This window comes from Saprolegnia diclina (assembly GCF_000281045.1).
Source record: "Saprolegnia diclina VS20 unplaced genomic scaffold supercont1.3, whole genome shotgun sequence".
NCBI classification, from domain to species: Eukaryota; Oomycota; class Saprolegniomycetes; order Saprolegniales; family Saprolegniaceae; genus Saprolegnia; species Saprolegnia diclina.
In genome coordinates this window covers 220723-235521 of record NW_008246070.1, presented here as the reverse complement: position 1 = coordinate 235521, position 14799 = coordinate 220723, and the positions used below count along the sequence as shown (strand labels likewise).

General features: G+C 58.7%; 6 protein-coding genes across 7 annotated transcripts; 3 read left to right on the top strand and 3 right to left on the bottom strand.

The window, feature by feature from the left end:
• Position 1: 1 nt before the first annotated feature.
• On the bottom strand, positions 2–4200 carry SDRG_01190 (hypothetical protein). Its single transcript, XM_008606707.1, has 19 exons — positions 3720–4200; positions 3331–3672; positions 3199–3278; positions 3090–3153; positions 2930–3043; positions 2786–2878; positions 2693–2734; positions 2461–2643; positions 2164–2418; positions 1927–2110; positions 1722–1876; positions 1512–1676; positions 1406–1461; positions 1207–1359; positions 839–1157; positions 680–793; positions 545–634; positions 416–502; positions 2–371 (listed from the first exon to the last, which is right to left on the bottom strand). Exons 1-19 carry the CDS (start codon positions 4140–4142, stop codon positions 138–140), a joined length of 3153 nt encoding a protein of 1050 aa, XP_008604929.1. The 5' UTR covers positions 4143–4200; the 3' UTR covers positions 2–137.
• A 214-nt stretch (positions 4201–4414) lies between these two features.
• SDRG_01189 (hypothetical protein) lies at positions 4415–5229 on the top strand (the record flags this gene model as incomplete). Its single annotated transcript, XM_008606706.1, has 2 exons — positions 4415–4495; positions 4558–5229. 2 exons carry the CDS (start codon positions 4415–4417, stop codon positions 5227–5229), a joined length of 753 nt encoding a protein of 250 aa, XP_008604928.1.
• On the bottom strand, positions 5128–6490 carry SDRG_01188. Of its 2 annotated transcripts, XM_008606705.1 has the most exons (5): positions 6027–6490; positions 5649–5976; positions 5509–5601; positions 5373–5460; positions 5128–5332 (listed from the first exon to the last, which is right to left on the bottom strand). In XM_008606705.1, exons 1-5 carry the CDS (start codon positions 6396–6398, stop codon positions 5287–5289), a joined length of 927 nt encoding a protein of 308 aa, XP_008604927.1. In that variant the 5' UTR covers positions 6399–6490; the 3' UTR covers positions 5128–5286. The 2 variants fall into 2 exon arrangements, with proteins under 2 accessions (XP_008604927.1, XP_008604926.1); XM_008606704.1 differs by having other exon boundaries at positions 5128–5460.
• Positions 6491–7031: 541 nt separating this feature from the next.
• On the top strand, positions 7032–7901 carry SDRG_01187 (hypothetical protein). Its single transcript, XM_008606703.1, has one exon. The coding sequence runs from the start codon at positions 7097–7099 to the stop codon at positions 7559–7561; it is 465 nt and encodes a 154-aa protein (XP_008604925.1). The 5' UTR covers positions 7032–7096; the 3' UTR covers positions 7562–7901.
• A 630-nt stretch (positions 7902–8531) lies between these two features.
• Positions 8532–13920, top strand: SDRG_01186 (hypothetical protein). The gene is made up of 21 exons (XM_008606702.1): positions 8532–8756; positions 8801–8986; positions 9027–9203; positions 9250–9306; positions 9359–9514; positions 9560–9763; positions 9806–10240; positions 10287–10421; positions 10466–10636; positions 10684–10770; positions 10818–11237; positions 11279–11348; positions 11392–11489; positions 11535–11734; positions 11789–11922; positions 11964–12055; positions 12102–12377; positions 12417–12557; positions 12600–13096; positions 13146–13347; positions 13396–13920. Exons 1-21 carry the CDS (start codon positions 8559–8561, stop codon positions 13864–13866), a joined length of 4407 nt encoding a protein of 1468 aa, XP_008604924.1. The 5' UTR covers positions 8532–8558; the 3' UTR covers positions 13867–13920.
• Positions 13864–14799, bottom strand: SDRG_01185 (hypothetical protein). The gene has a single exon (XM_008606701.1). It carries the CDS (start codon positions 14628–14630, stop codon positions 14031–14033), a length of 600 nt encoding a protein of 199 aa, XP_008604923.1. The 5' UTR covers positions 14631–14799; the 3' UTR covers positions 13864–14030.

Below are 14799 nucleotides of genomic sequence, written 5' to 3'. Positions count from 1 at the left end.
GGAGGACACGTTAGGCTGCTTCTGATTTTTAGCCAATCGGAATCGTTTCTTTGAGGGGGCAGCCAATCCGAGGCGGTGCACCCATGAATTATTGCCGTCAGCACTCTGATGATGCATGAAGTTAAAATGCAACAGGTCTAGGCTATTCTCTGGCGCTTGACGGGGCCTTGACTCAAGAAGGCGTCGACGTCCCACTCGTCCTGGCGAATGTTGTAGGCGCCGTTGAGGATGACGAGGACGGTCGTGTCGCGGTGGTACTCGAGGCCCGTGATGAGCTTGGGCGTGATCAAAAAGTACTGCGGCAGCTTCCCGCCGCACGACGACCGCGTGATGCGCTTGAACACCTTGCGCTCGTTGTGGATGTCCATACCCTATCCCACATATATAGAGAGAGAGCCAAGGATCCCACGCGCACCTGGTTGATCTCGTCGACGACACGGAACGGGCACTTGGTCAAGCTCTGGAGCGCCATCAAGTACATGATGGTCCCGACCGATTTTTCCTAGAGACGCGTCATAACCACGGAGGAAGGAGGAGGTCGTACGCCGCCCGACTGCTCTTCGGCCGTCATGCGCGTGAGCTTGGCGTTCATGCGGAACTGCGCACGGCGCTCAATGCCCCACTTGGCCACGTCCTAGAATCGTTCTTGTCAAAGCTCGTCGTCGCTCGTGGAGCGTACGTCGTCGTCCATGTTGAGCAAGACCTCGCCGACGCAGCCAATCTCTTGAAAGTACTGCTGGAACGACGTGTTGATGTTGCCAACGACCTTGTCAAGCTCCTCGACCCATGGGTCCTATACAAATGGTGGTGCAGCGCCATGGTGCGAGGGTATTTGTACCTTTATGGCATTGATGCGCTCGGTGAGTGTCGCCGCATTGTGCGTGAGCTGCGCCAGCTGCGCTTCCTCGTGCACAATCTCAGCAACGACGCGCTCGTACACCTCGACGATGCGCATGTCGCCGCGGAAGTACTCTTGCGCCGCCTTGTTGTTGTCGATGCGCGCGCGGAGCTCCATGATATCGTGCGGAAACTCGTTGAAGATGGCCTCGAATTGGTCCCACGGCGCCGCCTCTTCGGCCTTGGCCTGAAGGCGGGCTGCGCGGGCACCGATGCTCTTGACCGCCTCTCGCGACTCGAGGTACTGCGCTTCGAGACGCCTACAAGCGATTACATTGGCTCAATGCGACAGATTGCAAAAGAGCATACTTGAGCTTGGCTGTCTCTTCTTTGATGATGCGAGTGACCACCGTGTGGCGCTGCTCGATCGTTTGGCTCTGGAGGGCGAGCTCGGCTTCGGACGTGGTCGCGTCGATCAACGCATGGGCGGCATCGAGGCTCGATTGCAGCACCTTGGCGTGCCTACAATCGCGACATGTGAGCACCAAATCGAAAGGTTCTCGAGTACTTTTGCGCAAGAAGCTGGAGCTTGCGCTCGTACGCTTGCACCTTGTCCGAGTAGTCCTATCCACATGTGAGCCAATGTGCAGCATACATACGGGCAGAGAGCGTACCTTGGCCAACTCGGCTTCGTACGACCGGACCTTATTCTTGCGGTGTTCGATCTCGTCGATAAGCTTGTTGCGCTCGCGGAGTTGCTCGCGCACGTCTTGCACCTTCTGCGTCACTGCGTGCTTGCGGGCAGAGTACTCGCGCTCCTGGCCATTGGCAGCTTCGAGCTACGAAGCGCGTGAGGTGCTGGTCGACAACCTATCCAAAGTCACCTTGGCTTGGGCTGCGCGAATTTGCTGGACGAGTTCGTCCTTCTTGGACTGGATCTGCTCCTTGAGCTCTTCGTTGGCGTTCGAGACGCCGAGGTAGCGACAATTGCGGAGGTCGTTCGTGCGCGTCGTGGTCGAACGCTCGCCGTATTTCGACACTGCCCTCAGGGGTCCATGAGACGTCGACAACGTCGAGCAAAGACCGTACCTGCAGAAACGTACTTTTTGGTCGGCGTGCAGAACGCCGCCTTGTGGAACATTCGCGTAAGGGGCGTGAAAATGTCAGTGCCCTTGTTGATGATGTTCTCCGTTTCTTGGGTCGCGAGCACGACGGTGTGGATACCGCCAAACGTGCGGAGGGCCTCGTGCACCACCTCTGGCGCCTTGATCACCTAGCGTACCATTCACAATCTCCATCGACAAACAGACGAGCGAAGGCAAGTACCTCGTCGAGGTAGCAGCTCATGCCATACTGCGTCTGCAGCTCGTGCAACTGGGCAGGCGTATAGGGTCGGCTGAAGACCTTGCCTTTGCCGTCTTCCACGTTGGTGATCGAGATGCCGAGGCGGTTGGACCCTTCGTTGAGCTCGCGGATCAAGGTGTTGTAGTCCTCGTTGCACTCGGTCACAAACGACGTTAGCTGCCACTTCTGCAGCGTGTCCTCGAGGCACTTGGCGTGGAACTGATCTTTGACTTGGATCTGCACGTTACATCGCAAAATGCTTTTACGTGTCACTCGCACCTCGAGGGCCAAGGGGCCCCAGACCTTGCGCCGAAATTTATCCTGGTTCTTCTGCAGCCATTCATACGCACGCATGCAGCTCTGGTCCTCCTTTCTCAGGGCGTTCTTGCGCTGCTCTTGCTCGTTGTTGAGCTTGCCGAGTTGTCCATCAAGGCGGCGAATCTCATGCTCGAGTTGCGAATACTACATCAAGAAGCACTTGGGTCCATGCACACGGCAAGCGGCGCCGTACCTCGCGGGCAACAGAGTCTCGTTGCAGCTTCATATCGGAAATCTAGCAGTCGACGATATTATGAGCTTGTCATGACACCATCTTGCAGCGCACCTCTTGCTCGAGGTTAAAGTACTCTTGGTCCAAGGCCGACTTGCTGCTGCGCAAATCGCCTTCGTCGGGCAACGCTGCGAGTTTCTCTTCGCTCTACGCACCACCAACATGTAAACCCACGGGACGAGCGTATGAAAAGCGTACCGAACGCAGCTCCACGAGCATGCGCTCGAGTCGATCTTGCATTTTGGCGTGTCGACCGTGCACTTCGCGCAGATCCATCTTGATCTGCCCTTCTTCGCCCTCCATGACGTCCATCTACACGACGTTGTTGATCGTGGTACATTACAAGAGGCGGTCGGACCTGGCGCTTGAGGTTGTCGAACGATTTTTCTTGCGTCTGCTTCCGCTCGGAAGCGGCCTTTTTGCTATAGCAGCGCTGTTGGCGTCAAGAAGGGGAAAGGGATATGTACTCGTTGCGCGCCGTGAGCCCAGCCTGTGTTTGCTCCTTGAGCAGTCGCTCGAGGGGTGTCAACTGCTGCGCTTTGGCCTCCTGTGATAGAATGGGTTAGCAAGCGTTATCCCGACGAAGACACAGATGGAACCTTGAGAGCGCGCTTGAGCGCCTGGGACCGGTTCAGTTGCTCCTGGACCTGGGCCTTGCACTCTTCGAACTCGAGCCACAGAAGTTTCTTCTCCATGTTGCGCGTCTCGGAAAGGCGCAATTCGTGCTCCCGAATGCGTTCGACTTCGGTCTTGCGCTGGGCGTTTTCCGTCTTCTTCAACTCCAAGCTGGCGCGGGCAGCTTCCAAGTCGCGAGCGCTGGAGCTGCTCTCACGCTGGATCGCGATGACGGCCTCTTGCTGCTCGGCGAGCTCGCCGTCGCCGATCGCCGCTTGCGTCGCCTTGAGCAGCTGGACAGGCGTCATGCGCGAAAACTCGCCGACCTGTCGCGAGGACATCAATGTTTGCGCCCGTATAACTCAAGATGTACCTTGTCTTGGGGCAAGAACTGGCACAAGTTGTCGATTTGGATGGCAGACTCTTGCAGAACGGACTTGACTTTGTTCTGGCCCACGTCCCGGCCGTTGAGCTTCCACGTCGACCGGTTGTCGCGGTAGATCGTGCGGCGAATGGTTACGTTGCCCGTCGAGAAGAAGAGCTCGACCTCCGTGAAGCCAGAATCTTGCTCGTGCTTGACGAACTGGCCGACCTTCTCGGCTCGTCCGAGGATCTTCGTGGACCCGCCGAGGCCGACGCAGAGCGCGCAGACGATGGACGACTTGCCTGTCCCGTTGGGGCCGAGGACGACGTTCAGGCGCGGACCCGGGTACAGCTCCGCGTCCGTGTACGTGAGGAAGTTGTGCAGCCGGACGCGGAAGATGGAGCCCTCCATGTACTCATCGCTCGGGCTCATGGCGGCAATTTCGATCGGTTTTGAGACTGCCCAATATGGACCAAGCGTATCCGGATATTCTTGTTGGCAAGGCAAAACCATTTGGTTTTTGTATTTGAATCTGTGGTCCGGATATGCTTTTGGTGGGAAACTCGTGTATGCGGAACAATCCGGATGCGATTAAATATGGCATATGCCACGTGAAGGGCTTGGCCAGTACTTCACGGCGGCTAAATGTGTCGCTGCGTTCCCACGCCTTGCCACGCTCAGTCTCACATCCATCTCCATAGTTAATGGTTCGCGACAGTGCTAAGAAGAGCGGAGGGAAGCGCATGGTTTCGACCGAGGTTGCCACCTTTCAAACCGGCGGATTGGTTGGTGTGGCATATGCCGAATTGAATTGGTTTGGCAGGCATTTGAAATTCAAACGGTGTAGGACGGGGTGACCAACATGGATCGCAAGGCCCTGCTCGAGACGAAGCTGCACGAGCTGGACGAGCAGGTCGAGGAGCGATGTCGGAAGATGCAGAAGCTTGTGGATACGCATGTCGCCGCCATGAAGACCGAGTTTGCCCGCGACCTCATGACGCTTCCCGAGAACATCCTCAACATGCCCCTCGACGAGTTCATGCAGAAATACAATGGCAACCTAGATGCAGCCGGTCCCACGTCGGAGCGCCGATCGAGCCTCCGCATCCGCAACATGTCGATCTCCAAGTACAGCACACCGTCCAAGCCCGTCGAAATCGAGACGCCAAGCCGACGACGAAGCCTCCGGACGCCATCGACTGTCCGCCGGCGTCAAGAGGGCGAGATCACGTACTCGGCACGCGGGTCGCCCATTGACCCAGACGACATGGGCATCAAGGGCAAGCCAAAGCTTTTTGTCATGCTCGATGAGAAGGACATGACGCATATGAACCTGCGCCTCGTCGACGACAAGACCAACACGGAGACCGAGGTCGACTTCTCCAGCGCCGACGCTCTCGACAAGCTGCGCAAAGAAGGGAAGGAAGACCTTGCGATTCTGCACGTCAAACAGTACAAGCAGCGTATGCAAGCGTACTGCGACGAAATCATGGCCAAGCTCGCTGAAGGCGCGTCATAACCCGTGTCCTCGTCGTTGCGTCAATGCATTGTTCTATGTGTCTTTAGTCGTCAGCTTTTACGCGCTTCCGCGGCGGGTCCTCGCTGGTTGCTTGCTCAAAGACCTGTCGGACGTTGATGTTGAGTCGGTTCGTGCGTACATACGCGGCGATCGACCGGTACAGTGCATCACTGTTGGGGAGCTCCCGAGGGAACGCGGGTAGGTTGGTCGTCGGCAGTGTCTTCGCAATGCCTAGGTCGCGTCTTTCTCAGCACACAAGTGTCACCGGTGAGAACGTACCATGGAAGCAGAGGCGGGAAGTGCCGCCCATAACAACAACATCGCCGCTGCGAAGTAAGATCTCGATCGGCGCCTCATCTTTGGTCAATCCACCTGGTGAACGCATGAGCTTTCGATAGCGCGATGCCGTATCCGCTTGCCTTTGAGGAAGATGGCGCTCGACCCGATCGAGAACGACACAACCGGGTACGCAAACGTGACTTCCACATTGTCCTGGTGCCCGCCCATCGTCGACGACGCCTTGTAGTAGTTGACGAGCGCTGCCTCCGAAGTGATGTCGAGGCCCACCGCCTTTGCACAGGCGACGCCAATGCTCTGCAATAGCGCTGGGACCTCCGACCCTGGCGTATCCGGGTACGCGCGATTGGTCCAATCATAATGGTACCCAAGGGCGGCCCAGTGCAGCTTGTCCATCGGGTCGGGCTGCCCGGGCGCCCGCGACGTCGACTTGGCCCAGATCCCTTCAACCTACAAGAGCACGTACAAGCTCCCGTCAGTCATGCCTGTAGAAGACGCACGTTTTGTCCCAGTGGATGCAAGTTGGTCGTGTGCGGCGCCTCGGCATACTCGGTCAAGCACATCTCAGCAAGCAAGCGTTGCGTCGCTGCATCCAGCGCGCCTGGGAGGATAAAGAATCCTGCGTGTACATCGCTATCGTTGTTTGCGACAGCGCCTGGCTTCCGAAGCGCATAAATCGGGCAGGTAGCGCCAGCGGAGATCGCGCAGCTGCCCACCTGGTCGACCCATGCGGCCTGGGCAAGCGTGAGCGCTTGGACGTCGACGAGGTCGGCGGCCTCCGCGATGCGAGCCCCGTCGGCGCCGTAGAGGTCCTCGGCCGTAGCGAGCTTCGTGCGCTTCCACTTCTTCTCGACCGTCTTGTACGCGTTCATATCGAGTGTCGCGTGGATGGGCCCGCGCAAAATGTATGTGCAAGGAATTGCCAGATCAAGTAATGTGCCGACCGTTGCTAAAACATACTTTGTCCCAAAACGCACCCAATACGAGATGAGGCAAAACGTTTTGCCCGATGCACACTTTTGCTCGCCACCGTGTTATCATGGAGGGTCCGGCTCGTCTCTACAGGCGACGATGCTCGATCATGTGTACTTCAATCATCATGGGTCCTTGCTCATTCTCTTGCGACGACTCCAGCGCTGCCAAATCAGATTGCGCGGTATGATCACGGAACGCTAGTCCAGCGCTGAGCGCTGAGTGGACGGTGCTGGTTCGCACGACGTGCGTCAGTGACGTGCGTTCTTTGCTATGGATGACGCATGCAATGGGTCCTTATGCATCAAGTCATTGACACTGCCGACTCTGCGCGGGGAACCTTCTCGCGTATTCGGCGCCTTCGGGACAAAGTCCGTTTTAAGCGCGCGAGGAGCGAATTACACGTGGGTTTTTGGGACAAAGACTGGTTGCTTTGTGTCGCAGATGTATGCTTGCAGTTCCGAAGCGTATCCGGACTATCACGGTGTCTATCCGGAGAGCGGATCGCCATTCTCACGCGGCACAGTGCCAGTCGCGAATAAGAAAGATACACACGACGTCGACCGCGGTCCAGACCCCGACGACCACGACGACCATCATGACGGCGTCCCAACACATGCTTCCGCAGGCGCCACAGCGCATGGAGACGTACGGCACGATCAACGCAGGCCCGAGGAAACCTCAGCCCTTGCGTCCGCTGCAAAAGCCGCCCAAGACGCCGAGCCCGCCGCCGCCCGCAAGCATTTACCGGTCGCCGATCCCTCGCCGACCGCTCGTGCGCAAGAAGAGCAGCGTCGAGTTTTCCGTGTGCGTCGAGATCAACGACGCCGAGTCATCGCGCCGAGGCGAGTGCCGGCGTCTCTCGCTGGTCGAAAAGGAAGAGCTGTACAAGGTGCGACCGGACCTTGCGATTGAACCGCCGCGCTCGATCCAGGAGCTCGACAAGGACCGCCTCGAGAACCAGCGTCGGTTTGTCATATCGATGTTTGTGTCGTTTGCGTGCATGCTGCTGCTCATGATGTTTTACGCGGTCATTGCGATGAAGAAGCCGCCGGCACCGTGAGCTGTCCGTCCTCTATCTATGAATTTTCGATATCTAATACACATGCCCGATTTGTAATCGCGACCGCTGGCGCGAGGGCCCGAGTAGCCGTCAGGGATGCGCTGAATCTCGCTGAAGGCTCGGGTCGAGTTACAAACAGACGCAGGCAACTTCAAGCCTGACACCATCACCAACCATCTCGCCGGACGCGGGACGCCGATGGGCAGGAAGCATCTGCGCCGGCTTCCACCCTGCCGAACACCGGCACGTGAGTGGCTGCGATGCTGGCAGATTCTCGCGCATCTCCCTGGTGGCTGCGAATCTTCATCCTAGCCGGGCCTTCGTCGCCTCCTCTGCGGAGCCCAAGACAGCTCCCAAGTCAGTAGCACATCATGGGATTGTGCCTGTGGGATCTACGTTTTAGACGTTTTGATAAAAAACCTCCCACATCCAATACCATCGACAGCTTGTTTTCGGCATGTAGCCAGATGAGTCATTTTGTATTGCGATTTTGTATTGCATTTTTGAACGAGGATGCCGTACAACGCGCGAAACCTTGTTTCAGGTGGAATGTCCTTGTTTAGTAGAACGAGTACGTTTAACGCTTTAATAGTCGATGTTTAGTAGGTTAAAGTCCCAACCAGAAGTCCCGAAGCAACTACCGCGCGGGTCCTTCAGGCCGACTCACACACGAATATGACATTACGATAACCAGATTCTGTCGTCCTCATCACGAGCGATAGGCTTGAATGCACCCATAGAAGCAGCGAATTATGCTGCTCATACCAGCCCAAGGCTCACCCCGCGACCGTCGCGCTCGTCACCGGTTCATAGCACGACGTTGCCCTTGGTGACGCAGACCGCAGCGCTATCTCCATAGTTCTATCAACGTCTCTGGTGACGACCACAACGACACAAGCGCGGGAAAGAGTGTTGCTCGCTCTGCGCGCCTTTGCCAATGAAATAGTGTATGCCAATCGACGGAAATAGACTGGAACGCCGTTGCACGCCGGAAGCCATGGTGGGATCGCAAGACGCAGGGCTGCTCCGGGTCGAGGTCATCGACGTCTCCTACTACCTCGCCAAGCCGCTGCCTCCGAGAGCGGCGCATGCGCTGCCCGAAGGTCCTTGCTACGAGCGCGCGCGGGTCGTGCCCGTCGTCCGCGTCTTTGGCGCGACGCCAGAGGGTCCCAAGTGCTGTCTGCACGTTCACGGGGTGCGTACCATGGTAATGACCGGCGCTCATCCAGCCGCATGCAGGTGTTCCCGTACTTTTACATGCGCTGCGAGAAGGACCCAGCGTTCGACGATATCGAGAGCCTCATGGCGCTGCTGCCGACGATCGGCCGGGACATCGAAGCCGGTCTCCGGACGCTCGCGACAGCGCAAGAAAGCGGTGCGCCCAAGACAAAGGCGAAAGGTCCCATTCCGCCGTCCATCGCCAAGGTCGATTCTCGCCTCGCTACATTGACTCACACATGCATAGCTTGTGATCGTCAAGGGCATTCCGTTCTACGGGTACCATGCAGCCGAGGAGTTCTTCGTCAAGGTTTTCTACTACGACCCGGCCAAAACGAGTCGGATAGTTCAAGTCGTCGAGAGCGGTCTTGTCGCGAGCCGTGTCTTTCAGCCGTACGAAGCCCACATCCCGTACTTGCTCCAGGCAAACTCTCTCACTCGACGCGCCAAGCCGACCGATCCATGGCTAGATGTTTGCCGACTACCATATCGAAGGCATGAACTACCTCCGCGTGCGCAATGCAACCGTACGGCGCACTGCCCCCCTTCTGGGACGTGGACACTAACCATCGTCTGTAGTTTCGGACGCGGGAAGGACCCACGATGGACTGGCCGATCCGCCAAAGCAGCTGCGCGCTCGAAGCCGACGTATCGTGCAAGAACATTTTGAACCCTCACTATATCAACGGCGCGGCCGACGCGTGCTACGTCCCGTCGCTCTCGACGCTCTGGGAGGTCTCGTATTGCCCATTCTTAGCGTTAGTTGTATGGCGCTTGTAGGAAGAGAAGCAGCGCCGGCGGGACCAAGGCCTGGCCGCGACCCCCGAGACGGCGCCAAGTATTCCGCGCCACGAGCAGCATCAGAGGGCGTCGCCCGACGGGACGGAGATGCCAGGCCCATTGTCCCAGTCGCATTTTACCCGGCGCATGTGGGCCTCATTAAACGAGATCCTCGCGCAGACAACGTCGGCGCTCGACACCTCGGTACCCCTCCGTTCGTTGCCCTTAATTCTTACACTTGGAAAGATCCGGAGTGAGAGCGAGGGCGACTTCTCGGGGGGCCTCGACGACTCGACGTTTGCGTACAGCCAAATGGAAGAGAGAGACGAAGACAATCCTGTCGTGGACAAGGCGTCGGACGAGCTGCTTTTGCTGCTCTCGCGTCTCCAAGAAGCCCGGAAGAACGAGTGCGACGAAATCGACGGCGGCGACGTTAGCGCTGACGACGGCGACGCGACCGATGACGAAATGTCGGAAGAAGCGCTCCACGCGCGGGCCATCTTGGACTCGCAGAGAGCGTACGAGCGCGCTTTCTCCCAAGAAGAGCCTCTCGACGCACCGGAGGACAACATGGTCGACGAGACAGAGTCATCAACTGCGTGGTGGGAGCGCGACCAGTCCATTTGCGAATCGCAGTGCTCGATCCACGAGCTCGGCGCGCCCCGGGTGACGCAGTCGCCGGTGCAGACGACAGTTCCCTGTCCCATCTCACCTCACGTTGCTGTAGGAACAATCCCAAGTGGATGTCAGTATGGACGTCGAGGCGACGCAGCCTATGCCGAGCCAGCGGCTGATTCGCCACACGTGGCAGTACGCAGTGCCCCCGCCGTCGCTTCACGACCTCCTTCCCCTCCCACCCTCGGTAACGTGACGTCGATGCCATAGGTCTCATGGTGACAATCTTAGACGACGCCGAGCGTGCACTACAGCGTCGCGTCCGACGTACCGGAGAAGCCGGTGGTCTTTGCGGGCCAGCGCTGCGCCTTTCCGAAGCCTGGTATTGACCACTTGCCGCCCTTTCCGAGCGTTAGCACTCCAACGCTCCAGTCGCTTCAAAAGGAGAGCTCGTCTTTGCATGTACCCCTCTCTCCATCCAAGCAAAATGCTTGATGCTGCGCGAGTAGCAGCGTGTGCGACGACGACGTACACCCCTTCGACTCCCCCCGACGTTGGCTGAGCTGCAAGCGAGTACCCAAGGCGCATCCCCACATGTACGCTGGATATTACCTCCTTTTGCACGTGCACCAATGATATGTAGTCGTCGACGCAGACCTTGTCGGGGACGACGCAGCCTGCCGTGCCCCGACCGTCCCACTTGCATATTTCCAACATCACCGTGTTGTCCCTGGAGGTACATGCGAATACGCGCGGCGACCTGCTGCCGGACCCAGCCTTTGATGCGGTCGAAGCGGTGGCGGCTGTCGTCGATGTGACGTTCCAGGAGGTGCAAACGCGGCGCTACCACCTCTTGGTCGTCGACGCGGCGGCGTCGACGACGATGCACCTGTCGCTGCACGGACACGTATACGAGGTCGAGTACGTTGCGTCCGAAGCCGCGCTCATCGAACGACTCGTGGCGTGCGTCCAGCAGTGGGACCCCGACTTTCTCGTGGGGTTTGAGATCCAGCAGGCTTCGTACGGGTACCTCATTGACCGCGCGGCCGCTCTCGATCCGCCGGTACGACCCGCTCCCGCTCTCTCTTCCAGCCTTTACGTTAGATCAACTTGATTCAAGTGCTCTCGCGGCTCCCGCGGACGCGAATGGACGCGCGCAACCAAGCAGCTGCAGGTGCCATGCGCTCATCTTAGTCTTGGCTTATTTGGGAGCGCAGATGGCAACATTGGCGTCATGTACGGAATGAAAAAAGCGTCGGGCATTTGGATGTACGGCCGGCACATTCTCAATCTCTGGCGCTGCGCCCGGTCCGAGGTGGAGCTTGCGTATACGTATACCTGCACTGATGCGTCGTACTAGCTCAAGCTCGCGCGCTACACGTTCGAAGCCGTGGTCGCGAGCGTGCTCAAACGGCCTTTTCCAAAACACTCGCACGCGACGCTGACGCAATGGTTTACGGCGGGCGGGTCGCTCCGCCTCCGCGCGCTTGAGGCGCTTGCTGCCCATACAGAAGTGACGCTCAAGCTCATGGATCGTCTCCAGCTCATCACGCGCACGAGGTATCTTCTCGTCGTCTGGCGACACATCGTCCAGCACGGTCTATGCTGGCGTAGTGAGATGGCGCGGCTCTTTGGCATTGATTTCTTCTCGGTGCTCTCCCGAGGCTCGCAGTACCGCGTCGAGGCCGTCAACATTCGCGTCACGAAGCGACTCAAGTACATCATGGTGTCGGCCAACCGCGCCCAAGGTCCAAGCGTCGTTCGCACTGGGATTCTCATCGTATCCTAGTCGCGGCGCAGCCCCCGATGGAAGTGATTCCGCTCGTCATGGAGCCGCTTTCGTCGTTTTACGCCGAGCCCATTGTCGTGCTAGACTTTCAGGTACAACATGGAATTATAGGTGGTGGTCTATACGCGCCATGGCTAGTCGCTCTATCCGTCGATGGTGATTGCGTACAACATTTGCTACTCGACGTGCTTTGGGCGCCTCGGCAACGGCCTCGACCCGTCGCTCGAGAGTGTCCTTGGCGTTGTCGCCGACCATCACGTCGACGTCGACGCGCTCCGGGCCGCGGGCAACGGCACGATCATTACGCCCAACGGCGCGCTCTTTTGTCCCAAGTCGATGCGCTCCGGGGTGCTGCCGCTCGTGCTCAGCGAGATTCTCTCGACGCGCATCATGATCAAGCAAGCCATGAAACAGGTAGACGCCGAGCGAGTCGAGTTTGTCACATTCCATTAGACAAGCGACAAGCGACTGCTCAAGGTGCTCGACGCGCGCCAACTCGCGCTCAAGATGATTGCCAACGTCACGTACGGCTACACGGCCGCGAGCTTCTCGGGGCGCATGCCGTGTGCTCAGATCGCCGACGCCATCGTGCACGTACGTACAGTTTGCGTTTGACTCGACCCGATGTGCTGGTAGTCGGGCCGCGTGACGCTGGAAGCCGCCGTGCGCCTGGTCGAGGCACACCCGACGTGGCACGCCAAGGTCGTTTATGGCGACACGGACAGTCTCTTTGTGCAGCTGCGCGGCCGGTCGCTCGCAGACGCCTGGGCAATCGGCCAAGAAATCGCCAACGACGTGACAGCGATCAACCCGAAACCTGTGTGCCTCAAGCTCGAAAAAGTGTATATGGGCTCGTTCCTTGTCTCCAAGAAGCGCTACGTCGGCTACAAGTTTGAGGGTCCGACTCAGGCCAAAGGCGTCCTCGACGCCAAAGGCATTGAGACCATCCGGCGTGATTCGTGCGGCGTGGTGCAGAAGCCCATGCGTCGCTGGCTCGAGCTCCTCTTCCAAACGCGGGATGTTTCCGCTGGGAAAAAGTACCTCCAAACGTACTGGCGCCACATGCACAGCCAGCGCATTCCGCTCCGGGATTTCATTTTCGCAAAAGAAGTCCGCCTCGGCACCTACGCAGGGTACGCTCGATAGCTTCCTATGGCGCGATAGCTCCTGACGCACAAGTAGGCAAGGACCGCCAGCGGTGCTGGTCGCGACAAAAGCGATGGCCAAGGACCCGCGCGCCGAACCGCGGTATGCCGAGCGTGTCGCGTACGTTGTCGTGCGTGGGCCACCGGGCGCACGGCTCATGGACCTCGTTGTGCCGCCCGAGTCGCTCGTGCAGCACCAAAAGTACACGCTCAACATTGAGTACTACATCACCAAGCAGGTAGACTCACTTTGTTCAAGGAGGACAAAGTAGCATGAGAATTGATAGATCTTGCCGAGCTTTGAGCGCCTCGCGCTGCTTATGGGCGTCAACGTCCGTCAGTGGTACATGGAGCTTCCCCGGGCCGTTGAGAAGGCGACGACCCACCGCGGCGCGTCCTCGGTCATGCGCATCGATGCGTACTATACGAGCCAGCACTGCGTGCTCTGCGGCGTACTGAACCTCCATCCGCGCGGCCTCAATTCGGGCGCCTGGCTCTGCCGCGACTGCAAGGCGTCGGCAGGCGCGAGCTACTTTTTGCTTGAGAGCGAAACGAGCAGTCTCGAGCGACAGCTGAGTGCCGTGCGCCGCGTGTGCCTCCAGTGTCTGGGGGGCACGACGTTTGGGGCAACGTGGCATGACCGCACTCGGATGGTATGTCATAATGACGACTGCGATGTGTGGAGTGTATGGCTGCGCGCTGTGACCCTGTATGAAAAGTGCAGCGCGTACCCCGCGTTGGTCGAGAATCCAAGATAGAAGAAATTTGCTGTATATTACGTACACAAACAACGAAGCTAGTATTTAGGGTCGGCTACATGGGTGGATTCGAGGCAGCCCTGTCACTCGGAAAGACCGAAGGAACAGCAGCCAAGCACAGACGTCTTGGCCCTGTCAGCGCTGCCAGAGACGACACGGCGCGCCTACGTCGCCTTGTAGACGGGCGCCGTGTAGACCGGACCCTTCTTGTAGTGGCCGTTGTACTGCGGCTCGGGCTCGCTCCACGGTTCGGGCGTCGCGAGCTTGTTGGAAAGGCAGATCCCCGACAACGAGGCAAGCGCCGTGTTGAGCTTCAGGTAGATGTCATCGTTCGTCGTGCACGGCACCGGCAGCTTGCTGGCATCAAGCACAGTGTCGTCCTCGAAGGCTTGGGCAGCGTAGGAGCGTTCGTCGGCCAAGTGGCGAGCGTAGACGAGCGTGAGGGCGTCGTCCTCGACGTCTGTGTCTGTGTTCCACGTGGGGTAGATCTTCCCGAGGAAGCTGACGATCTCGGCTTCGGCGAGGCAAATGTAGTTGCGGCGGGCGAGCGCGTCCACGTAGTCCGTCACCGCTCCGCACTGCGCAATGTCGTCGGGCGAGAGGTACCCGTCGTCGATGCAGTCGTTGATTTCGTCCGACTTGGCCTTGAGCAAAGGCGTCACATGATCCTGGTTCCACTCCTCGTCTCCCTGGAACGACGGGTAGCACTTGCTGGCGTCGCCGTCGTGGTTGGCCACGCACGCGTAGAAGCCGCAGTAGTACATGATGCCAAAGCCTTCAAGGATCGGCTGCTCGTGGACACCGGCGCTGCGGACCGCGATCTCGGCAATCGTGAGCGGGCGGCGAAGCGACGTGGTGACCTTCTCGACGTAGTGCACCGAGTCGTAGAGGCTGCGGAGCGACTGGTCGGACGTGTAGTCGTCGTTTTGGCAG